Here is a 23,912-nt window from a genome sequence, read left to right on the forward strand (position 1 = left end):
CCATAGATTGCAATCAGTAAACATAGGTGACAACGCATCCTCCATCATAATCCTCAATACTTGTGCCCTGCATGTACTGAGCCCTCTATTAAACTCCTTATACACCTCATAACTCTTGTGGCCAAATTCTGATACAACTCTAATTACAAGTTTGCTAATGACACTACCATTGTAAGTTGGATCTCAAACAGTGAAAAGACAGAATACACTAAAAGGATCAAGTGCTTAGCAGTATGGTGTAAAGACAATAATATCTCCATCCAAGTCAGCAAAACAAAGGAGTTGGTCATTGATTTCAGGAGTCAGGGTAGAGGGCATGCCCCTGTCTGCATCACAGGTGCTGAAGTGGAGATGGTTGAGAGTGTCACATTTCTGGAAGTGGTGGTCATCATCAATATGTTGCAACAGTCACGAAAGCACAACAATGTCTCTGCATCCTCAGGAGACCAAGGAAATTCGGCATATTTACGATGACCATTAACAATTGTTATAAATGCCCAGCAGAAAGCACCCGATCTGGATGCATCATCATGTGGTATGTCAACCTAGCATTAGAACCCATTGCTAAATGTGGCCCAAAGCTATGGGCAGCACAGCTTGTCCTCATTAGGCAGACCAAATCAGGGTTTGTGGTCCAAAACTGCATGAATTTTCATCCATGAAGGTTTCGGTGGAAATTCCTGACTCCTAGTATTACCACCAATCTTCCTTTCTCTATCATGGTGTACTTACATTCTGCAAATCTGTCATCCTGAATGTATAAGCTATTGGGTCACCTATGAGCTATTTCCACTCTTCATGACACTGAAGTAACTTCACAGAGGCCAATATCCTATCACTAAGTCACCCATTATTTACACATGAACATTCCTAGACTACAGTGCTGTTTAATATAGAGTCTGGCACCAGAATGTCAGTATCTTTAACACTCAACCTTTTTACAATCAGCCAGCGTTCCCTGATTGGACCAGATTAACAACCACAGTCAGGGAACTCATATTCTAAGATCCAGCTGACTGACATTAGTTTCAGACTTTGACTACTTGCAAAAGATCTCAGAGGTATCAAAAAGAAAGGCTGTGGAGCTGCTTTGAAGCCAAGTTATAATTATTGTTGAATTATTTAAGTAAGGGAAGTACTAACTAAAATCAATTTGTTGCAGAGTTATTTCACATGTTACAATTTCCACATTAATCTGGGCTTTAAAGGACATCTTTACCATGGAACAATCTGGTAGTTTGCAATTAAAATTTTGAGGATGAGTTTTTAGGGATTCTGGTGGATAGTATCATTCCACCATTCAAGGCAGTTCGTCTTTTTACCCTGTCACAATAAAGGAACAAATTCAGGATAGTGAGTGTCTCAAGGGAGAATTTGCAGGTGGTGGAGTTCCCATGTAACTCCTATTTGTGAGGATAGAATAACTTAAGGCTAAATTGTGTTAGCAAAAGCAAGTTTATTTCTCTTAAAAGAGATGTATATTCTTGCTAGAACTGTTTCTGGAAGAGTATCTAAGCAGGAAGAAAAGTGAATTATGGCATAACAGGGAAGAGATTGTGCTTATAGTTTGCTGTTGCTGCACTGCATGTCTTGATAGAGGTGATGGAGAGGAGGAGAGATGTGTCTACTCACAGGATGGATGGGGTTTAGAAGGCTTTTACAGCATACCTAATAAGGACAGTGATGCTAGATGGCTTTTCTGGTTTTTGCAGGAGTTGAGCTCATGGGCCTGGAAGTACAGCAGCACAAAGTTCAATGATGTTACAAGAGTGGCAAATGTCACAGAATGTAACATCAAATGCCATATCCCAATAACGGCACCACTAGCCTCACACACTACTCATGCATCCTACTCCCATTACCAACCCACAACACTATCAATTAACATTCATAACTTCATCACACCCTCAACCACAGAGCACCGCTGGAAACCTCACGCTTGTGTGAAAGCTTGCAGGCACACTGCCAGCTATTAAACCATGGCAACCATATTACTAAGCATTAAATAAAATATTACATTCATTGATATTGAAGGACAATTTAGACTGTACCTGGAGTTATTAGGAGCTAACCAGCTAAGTATAGGTATGATTGCTTGTCCTTGCATAGAAGCAGGAAGTGCAGTAAGCAATATTGGGGCAGGCATCACTGAGACTCATGAAACCATTGTAGGTGACGGTATCCACCTACCTTATCCTCCTTCTGATATCTTACTTCTTCCTCATCTTCAATCTCTTCTGAATTAGAAGTTGAAGATAGTCTAAGCTTTTTTATTTGTTCATCGTGAGACATGGGTGTTGCGTGTTGGCCAACATTTATTCCCCATCCCTAGATGCCCTGGAGAAATGTGCTTTTCCCTTTTCAGACAGCTGAGAACTGCAGTCTGATTTGTGGTGAAGTAACAATAGGGAAATAGCGTAAAATTAATGAGAACAAAATACTGCTTCTTGCTCAGATATTGATACAGAGTGTGTTGTATATGTACAAGTAAGAAAAGCAAGCATGAATTGCAGTCAGACTAGATGGCGGTTCGTGGGAGTGTAATATTGCATCCATTCTGCTGTACAAGCCTCAGATGAATGCTTTGATGGGAGTAACATACAGAAAGAGGCTGATAAGTGTGCACAATGAAATTCCTGGGAGGCTGTAAAATTGCAGTGTTAAAGATTATATAGAACCTTGTCACTGGACTATTCCTATAGTTTGGAGCTCCCTTCCACCATTGCTACTTTGGCAGAAATCTTATTGCTCCTAATTGAACTGGCCTGTCCTGCCCATGCCAGGATTGTGCTGTGTGAAGTTGGCATTCTAGGGCCAGAGCTGCTCAGGGTTATCCAGTAAGACTGTATCCCCAGTGAAAATCAGCAGTCTTCCACCAGTCAGATGATAACACTCGTACGCGTTGGGGCAGACAAAGGTGCATAAAAGACAGTTACAGAGGACAGTTAGTTGCATTTTTCAATATGTGTTAAATTGATTAGGGATATTTATTCTGTGTTGACATTTATCTTCGCCTCTTGCTCAATCAGATACCATGATGGTCAGTAGCAGAAGAAGAGGAATGTATGGAACTGTTGACAGTTGGGAAATGGGGCTGCAACAGTTTGTCATGAAATTTGACCCTGAAGTGAGTGTGGTTAATGAAGTGAATGATGTCACTGTTATGATCGAAAATATGTGACCATTCAATAATATGGATATTATTTCTAACAACTGGCAAGCTGTCATGTGAAAGAACACATTATAAATAGCTCTCCTATAATACGATAGTTGCATTCTTGTGTGACCTCATGCTATAGAAAATTGCACTATAGCAAATCATGTTATTGGGAAATTACCATAGAAATTCGCCATACCTGTACAGCTGCAAGTTCACATTATCCAAAGAGCGTCCACTATTTATCAATTGTGTTACAGCCAGTTCGCGTTAATGAGTTATAGAACTACTTGTGTAAAAGTGGGAAAATCTTCCGATGCTTTGGAATACATTGTCCACTGAATAAAGTACAACCCTACACTATAAGGTCCAGAGCTATTTGTTTAAACATTACCCAGTTATTTTATTTCAACCATTCTTTATAGATCAAACCAATTATCTGTTTGGCTGCATTTCCGAGTACGAATGAAATGTTCTAAAGCATAGCATTTGCTTGTTCAGCTGTCCTTGCAAGTGTGGGCTTAATGATGTTAATAGATTTACAAGCTTCTGAAAAGACTAATGGATTTTTGAAGTGGTTATCAAATCATGTTTATATATTTTACAGATTCATGAGCTTTTCAATGACATTTTATTCTCAAAGTTTTTGTTCTTTTCTGGCATGTTTTCTAAAACAAAAGTTAATCAGTTCTTTTTCACTCACCATTTCCCAGTGTGCAGTCCTTCATCGAATACCTACAAATATTGAATGAGTATTATATTTTCGATCTGTTCATTGTATAGAATATAACTATAGGTCTTGTCAGTTATGTTTCTGAATTGGTACTGGTTGAGAAGATTTGGCTGAAGGTACGGAAGTTAAGCAGGCATTGGGAGCTTTAAACTGATTTCCAAGTGTTGTTTTATTTGGAAAAAAACGTCTGATATCAGTGGGGACTGGGCTAATGTTACTTGGAATGGTAGTAGGCCTTTTGAAATTGCCACTTTGGTATTGGCTGACCACAGTTTAGGTGGTAGGCCAGACATAGCCTGAACCTGAAGATCCGGCCAGCAAACAATGATGAGACTGATTTTGGATCATGATATGTTGCGATTAATCTTGGCTCACAATGTGTCACTGCAGGGAAAATTCAAACTCCTCTCCTTTCTTCAAAGTAAAAGTCAAAGTTTAGATTAGATTACCTACAGTGTGGAAACAGGGCCTTTGGCCCTACAAGTCCACACCGCCCCTTGAAGCATCCCACCCAGCCCCATCCCCCTATAACCCACACACCTCTGAACACTACTGGCAATTTAGCATGGCCGATCCACCTAGCCTGCACATCTTTGGACTGTGGGAAGAAACCGGAGCACCGGAGGAAAACCACGCAGACACAAGGAGAATGTGCAAACTCCACTCAGACAGTCGCCCAAGGCTAGAATCAAACCCAGGGCCCCCGACACTGTGAGGCTGCAGTGCTAACCATTGAGCCACCGTGCTGCCCCATATTTACATGCAAAACAAAGTTTTCAAAACAAAGTTAATCAAAAATGTTGAAGGAAAGTGAGAAAAATGAGAAGGAAAGAATGAATGAACACACGATTCTGACTGATCTGTTTGCATCCTAATGTTTTAATAATTGAGGTTTTCAAATCTTTTGAGGCCATTGGAAATACCTGCATTAGAGCAATTGAATTGTTTACATATCTGTGCATGTACAGCTTGTCGCAGCAACTATTTTTGACGTTAATGTCCCATCACCTGCATTGGAAACACCAACTTTTTCTTTTAAGAGATTTTCTTTCTCACATGCATTTGTTCCAAGTCAGCAAATTTAATGAGTAACTTTTATCATATACATTTCCATAGAGTTTCTGCGATAAATGCCTATGTAACACTTAACGAGTATAGTATCTTACAACCGTCCATTGTACTGAATCTTACTTAAAATATGTAAGATCCAGAGTACTTGTAAAAATTCTTATAAAAGAACTTCCCAAGTTTAAAATACTATTGAACCAGTATCATTAGAACACCCATCACCATTTCAGTGCAAGAGATTTAAAAGACAATGGGTACAGACCTGTCAGTCCCTTGAAGATAGAAAGAAGAATTAAGTCGGTCAGTCAGCTAATTGTAACTGGCCAGAGAGTCGTACAGCATGAACAGACCCTTTGGTGCAACTTGTTGTGCCAACCAAGGTTTCCAAATTAAACTAGTCCTGCTTGTCTGTGTTTCGCCTCTTAAACCTTTCCTCTTCATGGACCAAAGGTTTTAAACTGTACCTGCATCTACCACTGGCTCTGGCAGTTTATTCCTCACACAAACCACCCTTTGTGTGAAAAGTTGTTCCATAGGTCCTTTAAATCTTTCTCCTCTCACCTTAAAAATACCCATCCAATTTTGATCTTCTCATCATAGAGTTTTAAGAAAAAAACCTTGCTATCCAACTTATCTGTGCACTTCATGATTTTATAAACCTTCTTATAAACTTGTCAATCTCCTACAATCCGGTGAAAAAAAGGTTCTTGCCAGTCCAGCCTCTCCTTGTAACTCAAACTCTCCAGTTCTTGTGTCATTCTGATGAATGTCCAATTTAATAATATCCTTCCAATGGCAAAATGACCAAAACTGTACACAACATTCCAAATGTGGCCTCATCAGTGTCCTGTATGACCTCAACATCATGTCTTAACACCTGTATTCAAAGGGTTGAACAATGAAGGCAAACATGCTAAATGTCCCATTAAACCCTTTATCTACCTGTGACACAACTTACAAAGAACTACGCACCTGAACCTCTAGATGTCCAAGTTCAACAACACTATCTGGCCATACCATATACTTTATACCTGTGCAAGCCCTGTGCTTTGTTCATGTTACCAAAGTGCAGTATCTTGCATTTATCCAAATTCAGCTCAGTCTGCCGGTTCACAGCCTATTGGCCCAAGTGATCAAAATCTTCTTGTAATCTTAGATAACATTTTTCATTGTGAACGTTTCCCACCTATTTTGGTGTTATCCACAAATTAACTTGCTATTCCTCGTAAATTCTCATTCAGATCGTTTATATAAATGACTGACAACAGTGGATCCATCAGTAATCTCTGCAAAACTCTGCTTGTCCATTCTGACAGACAACCCTCCTGATTTCCTTCTTAAGAACACCCCTCTACCCTTTATACTTTTCAAGAGATTCACTTAATCTCAGTAGTCTATATATAACATATGCCTCCTCTTTATTCTTGACCAGAGCCTCAATATCATTGTTCATCCATTGTTCCCTATTTTTACCAGCCTTACCCTTCGCTCGAACAGGAACACAATGCCTCTAAACTGTTATTATCTCATTTTGAAAGTCTCCCACTTGCCAGTCATCCCTTTAACTGCAGACTACCACAATCAACTTTTGAAATTTCCTATCTCATGCCATCAAAATTTGCCTTACTCCAGTTAAGAACTTTAACTTTTATAGAAAGCTTATTATTTTTGATAACTACATTAAAACTTAGTTATGATCACTGATCCTGTAATGCTCTTCCACTGACACATCAGTCATTTGCCATGCCTTATTTCCAAGGCAAAGTTCAAGTTCTACTCTTTTGTTGGTAGGTATATCTACATATTGATAGTTTTCTTGAACACATTTAACAAATTGCTCTCTATTCAAGCTATTAATACTATGTGTATGTTGATAAGCTATCGAACATTGAATTAAGCTAACACATTAGCTCCAGGCCATTATGTGGACAATGCAAGGTACCAAAAGTGCAATTACATAACTTCATGAGGAAATGATGGCATAATGATGTTGTGACCAGGCTAGTAATCCAGAGCTACAGATTAATATTCTTGGGAAGGAAATCTACTGCCCTGACTGGCTTTGGCCTACACCTAACTCCAGACCTAGAGCAATGTGGTTGACTCTTAAGCACCCTCTGGACAATTGGGGATGAAAAATAAATGCCAGCCAAATCAGCAATGCCTACAACTCATGAACAAACAAAAGATAAACTAGCATATGGGAAATGGCTTGTCATCTTATTACAAACCAGCTGTTTATTCAAGTGAACTGAACTGACCACTGAACAGATACATCATTGAGAGTGGTAAGGTTGTTATGTAAGAAAAGAAGAATTATTAGAATTTGAATTTTACCAGTTTCATCTCATTTTCTCTGACCTGCTGTATTCTGATCGTCTTTAACCACTTGTTATTCCAAAGAAGCGGGTTACTTAATGTATTTAAGTAGGACTTGAACGCATTGGCGAATGCATTAAACAAGCACACAGGAATTCATTCCAAAAGCAGTGTACTGCAGATGAAGCATATCTGAACTAAAAACAGAAAATACTTGGTTGCCTGGAGCAGAATCTGTAGAGAGAGAAACAGGGACACCATTTCTGTAACCATTTGTCATGGGAAGGATTGCAGGAGAGGAGGTGGATTGACAGCTGAAAGAGGGAAATATTTCACTCCAAACAGATTTCTGGACAAAACAAAAATCACATCAAACTTTCTCAATGTCTAGAAACAAAATACTGCTTCTGATCAGTGCCTGTTTTCCTTGTTGAACACATTCCCATACTGTTGTATAATTTAGAGCACCTCTTTAGTGCAAGAGACAATGTGCCTTTTCTCTGGGTTATCAAACTGCTCATTAATACTGATTATCAGTCTTAAAGCAATTACTTTAGCAAAAAATATTCTTCATTTTTTTACTTAATCATTTTGAGGACAAATATCTTTGCTAAAATAAATCTAGATCTGACATTAGCTGAAATGCTTTCAATATGCAGCCAAAACCAGATTGAAAGGCGCACAGTTTCCATAATGTATTTTTTCTGATGTCCATATTCTGTATTTTTTGAGGTCAGGGGAAGAATTTTTTTTTCAAAATATTCGTCTTTACCTTCACATTTTTTCCCTAATAATGTCTTCATATTTTAGAGCAGGTTACCATTTCTGGATGGGTACATGAATAGGAAAGGTTTAGAGGTATATGGGCCAAATGTTGGCAAATGCGAGTGGGTCAGATTGGGATGTCTGGCCAGTGCGGATGAGTTGGACCGAAGGGTCTGTTTCTGTTCTGTATGACTCTATACTTCACAGGAGAATCCTGTAAGGCAGACTGGGACCTGTAACACAACGAGACTATCACCCAGTAATTAGAAAGGTCCACACCATGAGCAATCATCTCAGGCAGTTTAAACAAAAGGAACTGATTTGTCTTCATGTGCAATATTATCTTTCTTTCCTATAGAAACTCTGCAACAATTTTGCATGGAATGTTGAGATATTTTGAAACAATATTGTCTTCAACAAACTTCTTCAGTGACACTCCTTCAGGCCTGCAATACTTCTCTTAATTTAGCATATGTGAATTGCTTCTTTTTATTTTGATAATAATCTAACTGCATATTTCTAATCTTTCATGTGCATTTGAGAGTGGCCGTTTGCTGTGTTGTGCTAATATCCTTTGATTTAAAGTTACCAGGAAAGCCTGTTTATGTCTATTCTTTACAGTCACAACATTCAAATGATATAAAACACTCCTCCTCAAGACGTTGCTTGTCCAGTCAACTAAGAGGTGAGAAGAAAGGAAAATCTCTTAACTTCCACCTCTCACTGTCTGAAACAAGCCACTTGTGTGTCTCATCTACAAAAACTTTTTTCTGTATAAATCTAACAATGCGAGAAAACTGGCTGACCTTTATCAGTTGCCTTAAAATAAACTCCAATCTACTTTCAACTGAATAATTCCCTTTGTTTTGCATCTTATTAATTTATTCTCTAGTTAATTGGCTGCTACCATAATAGGAAGGATATGCAGACTGTGCTTCTCCTCATGACTATTTTGTGGCATTTACTTAATTTTCAAATACATTCAAGCAACTTCCTTTTATGTTTCGTGGAACTAGTGTTTCAAGGTCTCCTTCCTGCATTACCAAGTGCTCGCTCTTCTACACAATGTAACTATTTTCAGATCTAAGAGTTTTCTCCAGACTCTGTATTAGATTTCTGTATTAGAAACACATTACCTCAGTTGGTTTTGTTTTCAGCCCAGCTGAGTGTCGCTGTATCTTCTGCGAAGAAATCAGCGGACAAGGAACACCAGGTGTCTGGGGCATTTAGTAACAGTGAGCATAAGGTTAAAGTTAGTAATGAAGAAAAACAAAGAAATATCTAATAAAAATGATGGGAGAGGACCTGGCTCTGACAGAGAAGCAAACATTGATTGCTCTTTCAGGAAGTGATGGTTCATTTAAAGATTCCAATACAGGAATAAGAGTACTGGGCTAATGGTAAGATACTTGGTGGTGTGGATGAGCAGACGGACCTTGGTGTCCATGTGCATAGATCCCTGAAAGTTGCCATCCAGGCTGATAGGGTTATTAAGAAGGTGTACGCTATGTTAGGCTTTTTGGTAATGAAGAAGAACAAAGAAATATCTAATAAAAATGATGGGAGAGGACCTGGCTCTGACAGAGAAGCAAACATGATTGCTCTTTCAGGAAGTGATGGTTCGTTTAAAGATTCCAATACAGGAATAAGAGTACTGGGCTAATGGTAAGATACTTGGTGGTGTGGATGAGCAGACGGATCTTGGTGTCCCTGTGCATAGATCCCTGAAAGTTGCCATCCAAGTTGATAGGGTTATTAAGAAGGTGTACGCTATGTTAGGTTTTTTGGTAGAGGGATTGAGTTTCGGAGCCATAAGGTCATGTTGCAGTTGTACAAAACTCTGGTGCGACCGCAGTTGGAGGATTGTGTACAGTTCTGGTCACCGCATTCGATTAGATTAGATTAGATTAGATTCGATTCGATTCCCTACAGTGTGGAAACAGGCCCTTTGGCCCTACAAGTCCACACCGCCCTTTTTGGAGCATCCCACCCAAACCCATTCCCCTATAACCCACACACCCCTGAACACTATGGGCAATGTGGCATGGCCAATTCACCTAGTCTGTACGTGTTTGGACTGTGGGAGGAAACCAGAGCACCCGGAGGAAACCCATGCAGGCGCGGGGAGAATGTGCAAACTCCACACAGACAGTTGCCTGAGGCTGGAATCAAACCTGGGTCCCTGGCGCTGTGAGGCTACAGTGCTAACTACTGAGCCACCGTGCCGCCCAAATTAGAGGAAGGATGTGGAAGCATTGGAAAGTGTGCAGAGTAGATTTACCAGGCTGTTGCCTGGTATGGAGGGAAGGTCTTATGAGGAAAGGCTGAGGTACTTGAGGCTGTTTTCTTTCAAGAGAAGAAGGTTATGACGCGACTTAATAGAGACACACAAGACGATCATAGGATTAGATAGGGTGTACAGTGAGAGCCTTTTTCCTCGGATGGTGATGGCTAGCACGAGGGGACACAGCTTTAAGTTGAGGGGTGATAGATATAGCAGAGAAGTCAGATGTAGGTTCTTTACTCAGAGTAGTAAGGGCGTGGAATCCCCTGCCTGCGACAGTAGTAGACTCGCCAACTTTGAGGGCATTTAAATGGCCATTAGATAAACATATGGATGATAATGGAATAGTGTAGGTTAGATGAGTTTCAGATTGGTTTCACAGGTTGGCGCAACATTGAGGGCTGAAGGGCCTGTACTGCGCTGTAATGTTCTATGTTCTCGGTGGAGGGGAAACCAAAAACAGGGTCCTGGTCAAATATTATAATTTGATAGGGGAGATGAGGAAGAAAGTAAGATTGGAAGATGGAGAGCATGAGAGTTGAATGCAGTCAATTTGAAACTCTTCTGCCATTATTTAAATAGTAAGGAGGTGGTAAGAGGTGGAGTAGATCATATTAGAGACATCAGGAGGATATTTGGTTAAAAGCACAGGTAATGCTGGAATACTTAGTGAGCTATTTTTATCAGCATATTGCTAGAAGCAGAGATAGTGGAGGCAGTAGATAGTGTGAAAGAAAGGAGGTGTTGGAAAGGATAGCAGGTTTAGGGTAGATTTGTACCTGGTCCAGAAGTCTTGCTTCCAGGTTGCCAAAGAAAGTGGGGATGATGATAGTAGAAGGGCTTATCTTAATCTTTCAGTCTTCCTGAGAATTGGAGAATGGGAGATGTGGCACTTATATTCAAGAAACGGTGTTCGGACAGTCTTAGCAACTATAGGTTAGTTAAACATCAGCAGTTGGTAAGATTTGGGAATTTATATCAGGCACTTGAGTTTTCAATTAATTAAGGAGAGCAAGCACATATTTCTAAAAAAAAGTGGATAATGTCTGACAAATTGTCATTTACAAGGTCCAAAAATAAAATCCATTGTTAGCGAAGGGAATTCAGTAGAGGTTGTCTAAATGGAGTTTAAGGACGTGTTTGACAAGATATTGACGTAAAAGGCTAGTGAACAAAATTGACACTGATGGCCCACCTAGATGAAAAGAAATAGGTAATTGAGAAGATAAAATGAGTTCCGAGTCAGAGTGACAGCCACACTAGGATTGTCACTCCACTCCTCCTTATTTGCATTAGTATTGAGCTCCACTTTTCTTGTTGGCATTTTAAATCGTGGCTTCATCAGATGTGAGGAGAGTGCTTAAAATCTAGCAGAGCCCTTATAGTGCAGGTGAGTTTGGGGCAGCCGAATCTTGCTCCCTTTTTCATGGCAGTTGATGCCATATTCTGTGATTTAAATGTCCAGCACCTTTGAGGGACTGGGCGTAGGTTGGTGAAGGTCGAGCAGCATTTGATTCCGGGGGAGAGAGGGGAGGCCTCTTTGATGAGGGAGTGGTTGGGTCTGGGGATTCAGACCAACAGTGGAGTGAGAATGTTGGTCCTTGGCATGGAAGGTTGGATTTATCACTCCACAGATGCTGCTATTACTGCTGAACTTCTCTAGCAAGTTTTGTTTTTGTTTCAGATTTCAAGCATCTGCTGTTCTGTGTTTTTAGATTGAAATCTGGCTGGTGGTGATTGGGGATGCAGTTGACTGGTGCTTGCCTGGCATCTGGCGGTGTGTATTGTATCGGGCGGATGTATTTGGGTGAATGAGTGGTTAGGTTAGATGTTCAGTTTTTTCATTACAAATGACTTAGATTGGGTTTTAATCCAATAACATTTCCTGACTGACTATTAGTTTAACTGAAGTGGAATCTTCCAAATTCACTGACTCTATTAGATTCTTACCAAATGTTCTGGCTACATGGAAAGCAAAAACAGTGTCAGCTGGGTCTGGGATCCTACTTAGCCCTGGAATGTAACCCCCGTCTCCACTCATCCAGCACCCACTAGGCCACCAGTTTATTAGGGCCTTGGGTGAAGATTACTTTTCAGGCTGGAGGGTGAAAGGCAATAGTGTTTCCCCAAGTGTCACTGTCTATTCTACTGTAGATAAATGGCTTGGATTTTGAAATGAGAGTAACTTTTTCGTGCAGAGGGTGGTGCCTGTATGGAATGAGCTGCCAGAGGAAGTGGTGGAGGCTGGTACAATTACATCATTTAAAAGGCACCTGAATGGGTATATGAACAGGAAGGGTTCAGAGGTATAAGGGTCAAATGCTAGCAAATGGGTCTAGATTTATTCAGGATACCTGGTTGGTGTGCAAAGGTAGATTGAGGAGTCTGTTTCATGCTGTACATCTTAATGACTCTATGACTCTGGGATTCTACACCAAATATGGAGGAGTGACAAGCTGTAAGGATGATACAACTTGCCTGCAACAGCTCATTGGTTAGCAGAATGGACACCGGAGTGATAGATGAAGTCTAATACACAGAAGTGGAATGTGATGATTCGTTTTGGCAGAAGGTTTAAAGAGAGGTGATATAGATTCAATAAAACTTAATTCTAAGAAATGTGCAGAAACAAGAAGACTGCCGGTACTTGTACATAGATCTTCAAAGGTGGCAGGACATTTTTAGACCGTGGCTAACAAATAAATTGGGCTCTCAGGCTTCATAAATCAAGACATCGAGCATAAAACAGGAAAATTTTATGCTGAACTCTTACAAAGCTTAGGCAAAAATTAGAGTATTGCACCAATTTTTGTTTACTCTTGAGGAAAGACATGAGGGTTCTTGAGAGGGTAATTTCCAGGAGAAAGGAGATTTACTAGAAAGGTTCTACGTTTTTAGGTTTTGTCTAATTTCAATGTTATGTTAGAAAGGCTGGTTTATGTTCCTTGGAGCAAGGGAGACTGGGAGGAAATTTGATAGAGTTATGCAATATTATGCATGGTATACGGGAAGAAGGCAAGGTTCTCATTAGCTGACTGTGTAAAGACTAAGGGAGACAGATTTAAAATTTTAGGCAAGGAATGCAAGAGGAATGTGACGAAGAATATTTGTACATGGGGAGTGGTTATGGCTTGGAACTTGTAGACCATGAAGTTGGTTAAAGTGGAAATAATCCTAGGGAAGGCGATGGCCTCGTGGTATTATCGCTGACTGTTAGTCCAGAAATCCAACAGTGTTCCAGGGACTCTAGTTTGAATCCCACCACGGCGGATGGTTAAATTTGAATCTGATTTTAAGAAGTTCTGGATTAAGCCTTCCATGATGACCATTGTCAATTGTCAGGAAAAATCATCTGGTTCACTAATGTCCTTGAGGGAAGGAAACTGCATCTTTTATCTGATAAAGCCCACGATACATTTTTGCACAGAATGACTTCTTGTTTTTCAAAATCTGTCAAATTCTGACATGCCACTTAACCATTAACTGGGTCATTTCTCTTGTTGATTTCAACCAAGAATTCAGATGGAAAGTCCAAATTTTCATGACCCTCTAACTGACTGGGTTCAAACTAATGGTTATCCAACTGGTGAGATCTTTCACTTCTAATGTTACTTCCTGCAGGAAGCTACAATGCCACGGCCACTTGTTTCTTCTCTGGTTGGGGAATTTTTTCACAGGTCAGAAGCTTCAAACTCTGAAACCTCCAGTTATCAGAGAATATTCAAATCTTAAAGTTTACATTCATTATCTGCAATTTTCCGCAATGGGGCTGGCATTTTAGTTAGGCTTAGGGTTGTTGGTGGACGAGTTAAGGGGGAACAGTACATTGAACATGTCTGAGGCTTGTGGCACACTTACTTGAGTGTCTCGTTTAAGGATAGCTTGACTACTCGAGTGGGAATTAAACATCTTCTGGCACTACATATGGTTTTTCTTTGCTATATTGCCTGTGTTGTCTTGACAGCGGATTCCATGGTGTATTGGAGAGCCAATTGCAGCACTTGGACACAATGCTGAGGCATGCAACCACTCAGTAGCACTTTCATCAGTGGGCTGCATGTTATTAATGTTTAAGTTACTTGAATGCTCCCAGAATTGCAACAAATAAGCATAGGTTCTTCAATCCCTGGCCACTTTGCCCATTTTTAGGGCCTTGTCCAATTTTTCCTCTGCCCTTATTCCACTTGGTAGTGATGCTTCTGTAATAAATTATTGTGTTTCTAGCAGGGACTAAGCTGAGCTGTTTTAATATTTGAGTTAAGTGTGAAGCAGGAAAGAGAAACAGCAGAATGTTATAGAATTTAAAGAAGTTCGGAATGCTATACAAGTGAATTTCCTCTCATCTAGATTCTTGCTATTCATAAAGATAAGATCTAACATAGCAATAAATGTATTTAAAATTATTTTTTTCAAAGTAGGACAAATGATAATGTCATTTATCTTCACTTTTTTTTGGAACAGGTGGTGGGTGGAAAGATGACTGAATTTGGCAGACTATGTGCATTCATTACCAAGGTGAAGAAGGGGAGTTTAGCAGACATTGTGGGGCATCTGAGACCAGGTACCATTCATAACAATTCTTGTATGAGTTTCCTTCTGTTGTTGACATTCATGTTCTCTGATTCTGATAACCGTAATATCAGTGTCCAGTGTGAATTGTGCAGTGCATGCCTGTGTGTGGGACAATAACAGTAGGGAGTAGCTCCAGGAGGAAGCATGGAACTGCATCTGATGACAATTGGTAATAAAAACACAAAAATGCTGCAGGTGCTAGAAATCTAAAATAATAGCAGAAAATGCGGAAAATGTTCAGGTTTGTCTGCTCTGTGACAAGAGAAACAATTCATGTTTCAGTTTGTTGATCACCTTGCCTCTATTATTGTCCCATTTCCTTCTTTAAGCTGTCACACAGCTGCTATCCAGCCATTCATACTGCTACAGAATGCATTTTTTGTTTCTTTATGCATACTATGGAACATAGTTTCACTTAATTTCTCCTGCTCTCCAGTGCACCTCAGAATCTCCCTGCCCAATTCTTCTCTCCTCCTCCTTATCTCACGCAAAAACTATTATATTCTTATCTTTGCTCAGTTCTGATAAAGAGCCACCATTGACCCAATGTGTTAACTCTGTTTCACTCTGCAGATGCTGCCCAACCTTCTGCATTTTTTGCAGTGTTTCTTGTTTTAGTTTTATCATTACTATTGTTTCAATATTTGAATTTTACAAAAGTCATTGGGAAAAAACGAGTTGGTGACTGAACAAAAAAAAGTCAAAAATTGGAAAAGTGCTATGATAGTACTCATCAGCGCACTATTCTGAATAGAATATGGTACCCAAGGATAAACAGTGCAACAAGACAAATCATTATAGAGTCACAGAGCTATACAGCGTGAAAACAGACACTTCAGTCCAAATTGTTCATGCTGACTGGACATCCCAATCTGACCAGTTTCCATCCATTTTAAATATTGTAAATGTACCATGTCCACCACTTCCTCTGGCACCACTCCAAACATGCATCACCCTCAGTGTGGAAAAAAATTATCCCTAAGGTCCTTTTTTAAATGTTTCCTGTCTCACCTTAAACCTATGCCCTCCAGTTTTGGGCTTCCCCACCTGACGAAGAAGACCTTGGTGTTCATCCTATCCATATCCTTCATGATTTTATAAACCTGTATAATTGGCAAGATGATCTGTACTATTTATTCCACTTCTTTCCTGCATATGTTATCTGTAAAGATGAAATTGCCATAGCGCTACTGCACCACAGGGCTGCTCTTTCATTAAATGATCACCATGCCTCGGGTGTTAGCCCAGGTTAAGGAGGAAAATGCTCCATGGTAACCCGAACAGCTGCAGGAATTGAATCTATGTTGGCATCACACTGCATCACAAACCAGTCAACTGAGCTAACTGACCTCTTACATGTTGTAAATGGATTGTAATAAATGTTTTCATTTAGCCATGTTGCTAATTATGTAGTAGCTAACCTATTATCGAATTAATCCTGATGTCTGACAAGCACTTCCTGAAACAGACCCTGAAATTTATTTTAAAATCCTTAAAGGCAGCCAACAGAGCCTACAAATTACAATTATTGAAGGAATGCTTGTAAATTATTAAACGGTGTTTTCTTTATGATTATCCATTAAGATTTTTACCTCTGTTATTTTATGATGTAGGTGATGAAGTACTTGAATGGAACGGCAGGTCATTACAAGGAGCCACATTTGAGGAGGTGTATAACATCATCTTTGAATCTAAACCTGAGCCACAAGTTGAACTTCTGGTTTCCAGGCCTATTGGGTTAGTTGTCTTGATTTAATATTAATCTATGATAATCTATATTAACATTTGTTTTAATATTACCAGATTACTTATCAAGAGTAATTTTATGAATGTGCACATATCAAGCATTTGGGTACATGCTCCTTGATCTTTCACCATTTAATCTGTAAATAGTTAAACCAATCAAAGGAGCCTAAATATCTGGAAACTTTGATCTTAATATTCAAAGTTTTTAAATATGAAAACAAAAATGATCCTGATACACAGAATGAAAGCAATTAAAATTTGACCTCACCTATGTTCATTTAATGACATTGAAACTGTGCTGTTCAAATGGTTTGAATGTACCTGAACAGCACAGCAAAACATTTGTTTTTCATTGTATGCCACCTTACAAAACAAAATCTTTTTTTTTCATTCTTTTGAGAAATCTGGAAATTGCTGGCAAAAGAGCATTTGCTGATCATCTCTAATTGCCCTTGAACTGAATGGCTTATGAGGCCATTTCAGAGGACAGTTAAGAGTCAAACACATTGCTGAGGTCACATATATATGCCATATCAGTTACTGATGGAAGATTTCCTTCCTTAAAAGGGCATTAATGAATTATTTGTGGAGGCCAGGCAGCATCAGAGGAGCAGGAAAGTTTACATTTCGGGTTGCAACGACCCCAAGGAGGTTGACCCCAAAAAGTCCCGTCCGAAAACATCAACTATCCTGCTTCTCTGATACTGACTGGCCTGCTGTGTTCCTCCAGCTCCACACTGTGTTGTCTCTGACTCCAGCATCTGCAGTTCTTGCTATCTCATAGTGAACTAGATGGCTTTTATAACTGTTGATGGTAGTTGTTACAGTCATCTTTACTGAGACTAGCTTCATATTGCAGATTTTCAATCCATTGTGTTTCTATCTCACTAGCTGCTTGGCTAGGAGCATTACCCTCTCTATTACCAGGGAAGTGATAATACCACTATATCATTATCTCCTGCTGAATCACGTCATCTGAGTTATCGTGGGCAACATGAAGATTTATTCTGATAAGAGATAGTAAATTACTAGGCACAGACAACACATGGTAGGTAATGTACTCCAGCCGTCCCTCACTTTCACAACTTCTAAGACACATTTTGAATATGAAGTGGTAATTGGGTTTCAATGTGGTTTTGGCATTTACTGGTGTCAACATAAGTTGCCAAACTGCTGTCTTGGTGACATGTGTCAACCCACAGGTGATGATGCTGTTTTCCATTGTTCTCAGCTATTTTCTTCCATGCACTTGAAAAGATGAATAGATGTTTAGGGCCTTCGTGTCATGTTTGCAAGTGTCTTTGGAGCAAGTGTCTTGGGCATCCTACCAGTCGTATCACTCCTTAGGCACGTGACTATCTTCAATCCAGTGGAGGTGTCCAAGCCACCAAAGTTAAACCTGCTTAACTTTGCAACAAGTGAGGATGAAAGTTGTTGAATTGCCTTTATTGGCAATCTAGCAGTGCCCTCATAGTGGTGGAGATTTGGGAGAAGCTGAATCTCACCTTTTTCATGGCAACAGATGCTATATGCTATTGTGAATCTCGACCCCCGGTGGGGTCTCTCGATTCCATGCTCAGTCAATGAACACTCACAGTCTGTCTCGCTGTTTAAGACTTGACTCTTTATTTCTTCAATCGGCCGGGTACAGATCATCCGGAAAACACAGAAGTTGAGCACTTCTGTATTCCTCGGAGGAGCTGCACACACAACTTAATACAAACACATTTTTATACTTTTCTTAAAGCAGGGTACATGGCGTGATCGCATAGTGTATTCAAACAGTTACCAATCAATGCATGATATTGCTTCATTGACAGTTACATAATCCAATAGTATTAACTGGTAAACAACTTATGTCACAATGTTTAGGTTACTTTTTGTCTGGCCATATAGCACCATAACATTTGCTACTGAAGGTCAGCTAGAATGGTTAGTACTGCATTATCTTATCATTACTGCGTTATTTATGCAGCTCGAGCAAAACTCAGAGTTCCCTGGCTAAAAGAGCAGCTCCAGCAGAATTTACAGTTCACAGGCCAGAAGCCATTTTGTTGCTAACTTGCACCGAGAAGCCACCTTATGCCTGTATCCAAGTTTCAGATTCTCACTATGATTTAAATGTCCAGGGACACAGCCAGCCACTTCCACAACTCTTCTGAAAGGGTAAGTATGTAGCTAGTTATGGAGTTAGTCTGGCATATGCTTAAGAGGTTCGGCTGCCAGTTGGGTTGACAGGGCACCTGTTAGGCCGAATTCCAGGTACTAAGGAATTCCTAGGCTAGTTTGGGCTTTTGTGGGGTGGGAGAAGATGTGTTTCCAGTGGAGAGAGGGGAGGTGGGTTTGCTGGGGTGTGGCTGGATTTGGGAATTCATTCCAGTGGTGGAAGGGCTATTGAACTTTGGGAAGGGAGATTCGACCTATGTCCCTTGCTCGATTTTATTCCATTCACATTTTGGAATTGTCCAACAATGGGTAGATGCTTTCCGTATGCATGACTGTGTTTTGAATTCTGCACTGATCGTGACAGACAATCTAGAAGAGTTCGTAACACTTTCCAGCAGTTTTTTGTCTAATATGATTACAGAAAATATGATATTATTTCTTGTGGCCATTTTTAATGCTTATCATCACAGAGAATAAGTACAAGCATGGGACAGATAATCCATGAGATTATGTAGCTGAGTTTTTATTTGAATGACTGGTGCAGTGTCATCAGTGTAGTAGAGTTCGCTGATCAAAATAAGCTGTAATTTTGTGTTTGCTTTCAATCTAGATAGATTGGAGAGCTTGCCATCTGACCAAATATATAAGTAAACTTCTGGCATAGCGGTAGTGTCCTAATCTCTTACCCAGGAGGCCTGGGTTCAGATCACACCTGCCCCAGAGATGAGTATTAACATCCTCAAAACAAGTTGATTTAAAAATATATATATGTAAAACACTTTTTTTGGTACAGGGAATGCACAACTTAGGAGTATTGAGAAGGTCATGTCAAACAGATTGCAAGCTCGGACACAGTCCTGTTCACTCCAGTCTTCACTGTGATGCTGTCAGAAGTGGAGCCATGAAGATCATATGGTGGAGTGTGTGTTGTCATAGAAGGAACAGAAGACTGGATTTTTGGTGAACCGCTAATTCCTGCCCCCCCCCCCCCCCCCCCGCAAATGTTTTAGAGTCCTCTCCTGTGTGCACTGAATGCTTTAAGTGAGCTCTATGAAAGTTTGGTAGAGGTACATGCTGGTCCCTGTGCTGTTGAAGTCAGTGTTTGGAGAAAAGCAGGCCTACTGTAGAGCTTTCAAACAGAAATCAAACTCTGCTTCTGGATACCTTTGGTCTGCAAGTTGATAGACTTTTAAGAATGATGTTAGCACAGGCTTTCGCATAAGATTAAGGAATGAGATGGCCCTACAATTATTACAGTCTCCTGCCTTTCCTTTGTTTTGGTATAAAGTGCCGTTTTGTTTTATCATGCATGTCTAGTGGAATGGATACTACCTTCCAAAAGAAAAAGAAAGGACCATAGAAAGGTGTGACCATGGGTGGGACTGTCTGTGCTTGAGTAGTTTGCCATGGCCTCATCTGACACTTGTGATGAGGGTTGTTTGTTGAACTTAACAATAACAAGATGCTGGGGAGAGTTCATGCGTGGTGCAGAAGATGCCCACCTCATGGGAGTTCATCTTACAGTAGTGTTCAACCCCACAGTACACCTATTTGCTTCTGTTTTGTGGACTTTATCATCTTCTGATTTTAGTTGTGGAAGCTTTGATGGCTGTTGATCAAGGTTACTCTCGATCATCATAGTATTTGCATTTCAGTTACTACACAGACAGCTTGGATTTGGCATGGGTTGATCCGGTGTTTATTTGTGATGCATCTGTCTGTCACTTCTCACAACTGCCTTGGCTATTTTCAAGTGATGCAATGTTATAATTGTTGGTTTTACGTTATCTATCGGGGAGGCTTTTGTTTTGTTTCACTGACAGATGACAACTCAGATGAGTAGGTTGCAAACCTGTCTTTGTTTGTCTTTACAAAAGGTTGCTGCTACTGTTTGGTAAATGACTGAACTTAGTGACTTCTAAGCTTCATTGTTATCAACAGCAGAGTTTCTTGGTAAGTCTTTGGTTGATAGCTTTTGCTTAGGTGCAAATGCAAAGTGCTGGTATTTGGCATCATTTCTTACACGAGGGATATTGATGCATTATGACCTGCAATGTTCATGGCTATTAAACTTTTAGAGTTGTACATCCATTCTCCTGTCGACAAGAGAATGGTTATTGTCACAATCTGCACTTGGTAGGTTTAGGCTATACTGTATTCAGTATGGGCTACATTGCAGTAGATATGGGTATAGTGAAAGCCAGGTATATTGCATCTCCCTGTGATAAACAGGTCAAGTAAATGCCACTGGCCATATGTTCACCCTTGAACAACCTGTTGATGTGGAGTTTGAAAGAGGCTACTTGCTGGTGGAGGTAGAAAAGTCTTGAATTTCACGTTTATCCGTAACATTTCAGACATGAAACTTGAAACAGCTGTTCTTGGTTACAGATGCGAAGCAATCATTTTAAAACAAGAGGAAGCAAGATTTTTATTTAAATTATAGTATTGACATCCTTCACCACATATTTATAAGACTCCTTACTAAGGTCCCACAACCTAGTCCTAATTCTTAACTTGGAGCAGAATGGTTTGGAGAATGGGGTCTTGGGGTTTGGAAGTAATGAGACAGGGTGGCTTTCAGCATCAACCACACACCTATCCCACCGACCCCCACTCCCCTCTGTCCATATTATTGAGCGTACATGATTCAGCACAGATTTTGAATCGGCCATCCCCACCTAAACTCCTAACAAACAGGCTTCCTGTAACTGGTTTGATGGTTGAATAGGCCAACTGGTCTATGTCCCAGCTGAGACTGGGACAATTGCAGCCCAGGCAGGAATAAGTCCTTACTAATTGGTTGGTTTGGACATGGGCAGGCCTTCCTTCCTGGAACTTTTCTCTATTGGATTTGAGAAAGTTGGCAGCATGGTACACCACCATCCTGCGCCCTTAAGTTTTCTTCCCACATCCGGGACTAGAAACTAAATGCATCACACCATTTTGTTGGTTTTAGACATTTCTGGAAAAATGCTTAAAGATTCCCTTTCCTAAAAAATGTTCCAAGCCTACAAAACATGACTGGAGCAAGGTGAAGAGAGATAATGGGAACTGCAGATGCTGGAGAATCCGAGATAACAAAGTGTGGAGCTGGATGAACACAGCAGGCCAAGCAGCATCTTAGGAGCACAAAAGCTGACGTTTTGGGCCTCGACCCTTGGTCAGAAAAGAGGAGTTCAGTTAACACAGGTTATTTCAGCAAGAGAAAATGTTAGATATTGCTCCAAGCAGAGAGAAGCATTTAAGACTCCAAATGGTCAAAGGAATTGAGGAGAAGTGTAACACATTCATATTTAATACTGTGGCCATTTTCTTGTGTTGTTACACCTAAGTACTCTCCTAACCTCTTTATAGTAGATTCAAACTTAAATTGTGTGAGAATAAATATGTCAGGGTAAAGAATCGGAGCCCAAGAAAAGCCCCCAAACCAGTTACATTTGTTCTTTAAGCTTGAAAATGTAAATTTTGTCTCATTTTAACCATAATTTTCTGTATTTATTAGTGTTTTTAAGAACTTATATTTAGGGAACTTTTCCATTTTTGGTGTTTTTATTTCTGCTATTAAAATCCATTCAGGCAGAATGATTTCAATGAGAACACACTAGAAACTTGCTGTTGTCCTAAAAAATCTGATCATTGTGCTAAGAGACTCCTGAACATGGGCAACTGAGGAATGTTAACATAGGGTGTGGTCAGTTTTGTGAATGGCGATTTATTTGGATGAAGGGACTTTTCTGAAAAACGGAATTATGCATGTAACTCACTTCTACCCAAACTAATACAATATTTTTAAGTCATTCTCACAACTCACGGGGATAATGTGCTTGAAATCTGATATTCCCAGACTGCACTGTGAAAAGATTTAATCAAAGCCCCGAGTTTACTAGACTAATGAGCCAGGTTAAAACACTCACCAGGTGTCCGTAATTCAATAAAAAAACAGCTAGCTATTTAACAGATTGCTTATGATCAATGGTATGAAAGAAACGTGGTTTGCTACGTAACAGGGCATTGTATAAAACCTAACCGAAATCTATTTTAAATAATTCAATGCACATAGAAACAGACAGAGAAAGACGAGTCATAAATATTATGGGTGGGGAAGATGTAAAGTAAATACTCAGTGAAGCACAGTTCTGGCACTAGTGCAGATTACAAATGTCACTGAGTTAGTTTTCTTCAGTTCTCTTCCAACTCCTTTTGAATTTTTGAGGATGACACAAAGTTATCGATTCATCATTTCTCAACATTAGTGGAAGTTGGTGTCTTAGCATTGCACAACATATATTTTCAATGAAATATGTTGAAAATTAATGAATTTAATATATGATTTTGAAATTTTTCAAAGTTTGATGAGATAGCGGAGCCATCAAGATAAAAGATAAATAAAATCAACTACAAAGTTGGAGGTCTGGAGAGGCAATGCCGACAGTGGGTGGCGTAATGTCAGCCCCATCCTCCTGGAAGCACACGCCGCTGATGATTCTCCACCCATCGCCGACGTCACTACGATGTCACTAAATCTACCCCTAAAGCCAGCTCCAACTCAGCCATCAGCTCTATACCCAACCATAGCCACAAGCCCTGATGGGTCTTCACCATCTCCTGAGACCTCTCCCTCACTGAGAATGAATGGTCAGTCCTCAGTAAAGGACTCCCGTTATTGCCCTCTGCCCACACACCAATGAATTCCGTTCTGGTTTGGACGTTGAACATTTTTTCCACCGCCTCTGCCTCTGTGCCTATTTCTTTAACTGGGCATCTAACCCACCCTCTACAGACCCTTTCTCCTGCCTCTGACACACCCCATCCTCCTGGAAGATCAATCACCTCAACCTCTGCTGCTTTTACTCAAATCCTAACCTCGCTATCAAACCTGTGGCTAAGGGAGGCACTGTTGTGTTATGGTGCACTGACCTTTACCTCGCTGAGGCCAGGTGCCAACTTGCTGACAGCTCCTCCTACCACCCCCTCAATTATGACCCCACCCCTGACCACCAAAATATCTCCCAGACCATCCATAACCTTATCACCTCCAGTGACCTCCCACCCACAGCCTCCAACACCATCATTCCTCAACCCTACACCACCCATTTCTG

The 23,912-nt window shown here is 40.2% G+C and overlaps 1 protein-coding gene across 6 annotated transcripts in view; it reads left to right on the forward strand.

The window, feature by feature from the left end:
• Nucleotides 1-23,912, forward strand: part of rims2a (regulating synaptic membrane exocytosis 2a) — a 908,436-nt gene that overhangs the window by 494,972 nt on the left and 389,552 nt on the right. For all 6 annotated transcript variants that reach the window (XM_048528687.2, XM_048528689.2, XM_048528688.2 and 3 more), the window contains 2 exons: nucleotides 14,788-14,887; nucleotides 16,512-16,635. In XM_048528687.2, coding sequence (XP_048384644.2) covers nucleotides 14,788-14,887; nucleotides 16,512-16,635 — 224 coding nt within the window. The remainder of the gene's footprint in view (nucleotides 1-14,787; nucleotides 14,888-16,511; nucleotides 16,636-23,912) is intronic.

The sequence above is a fragment of the Stegostoma tigrinum genome, chromosome 5 (genome assembly GCF_030684315.1).
Source record: "Stegostoma tigrinum isolate sSteTig4 chromosome 5, sSteTig4.hap1, whole genome shotgun sequence".
In the NCBI taxonomy this organism is placed as follows: Eukaryota; Metazoa; Chordata; class Chondrichthyes; order Orectolobiformes; family Stegostomatidae; genus Stegostoma; species Stegostoma tigrinum.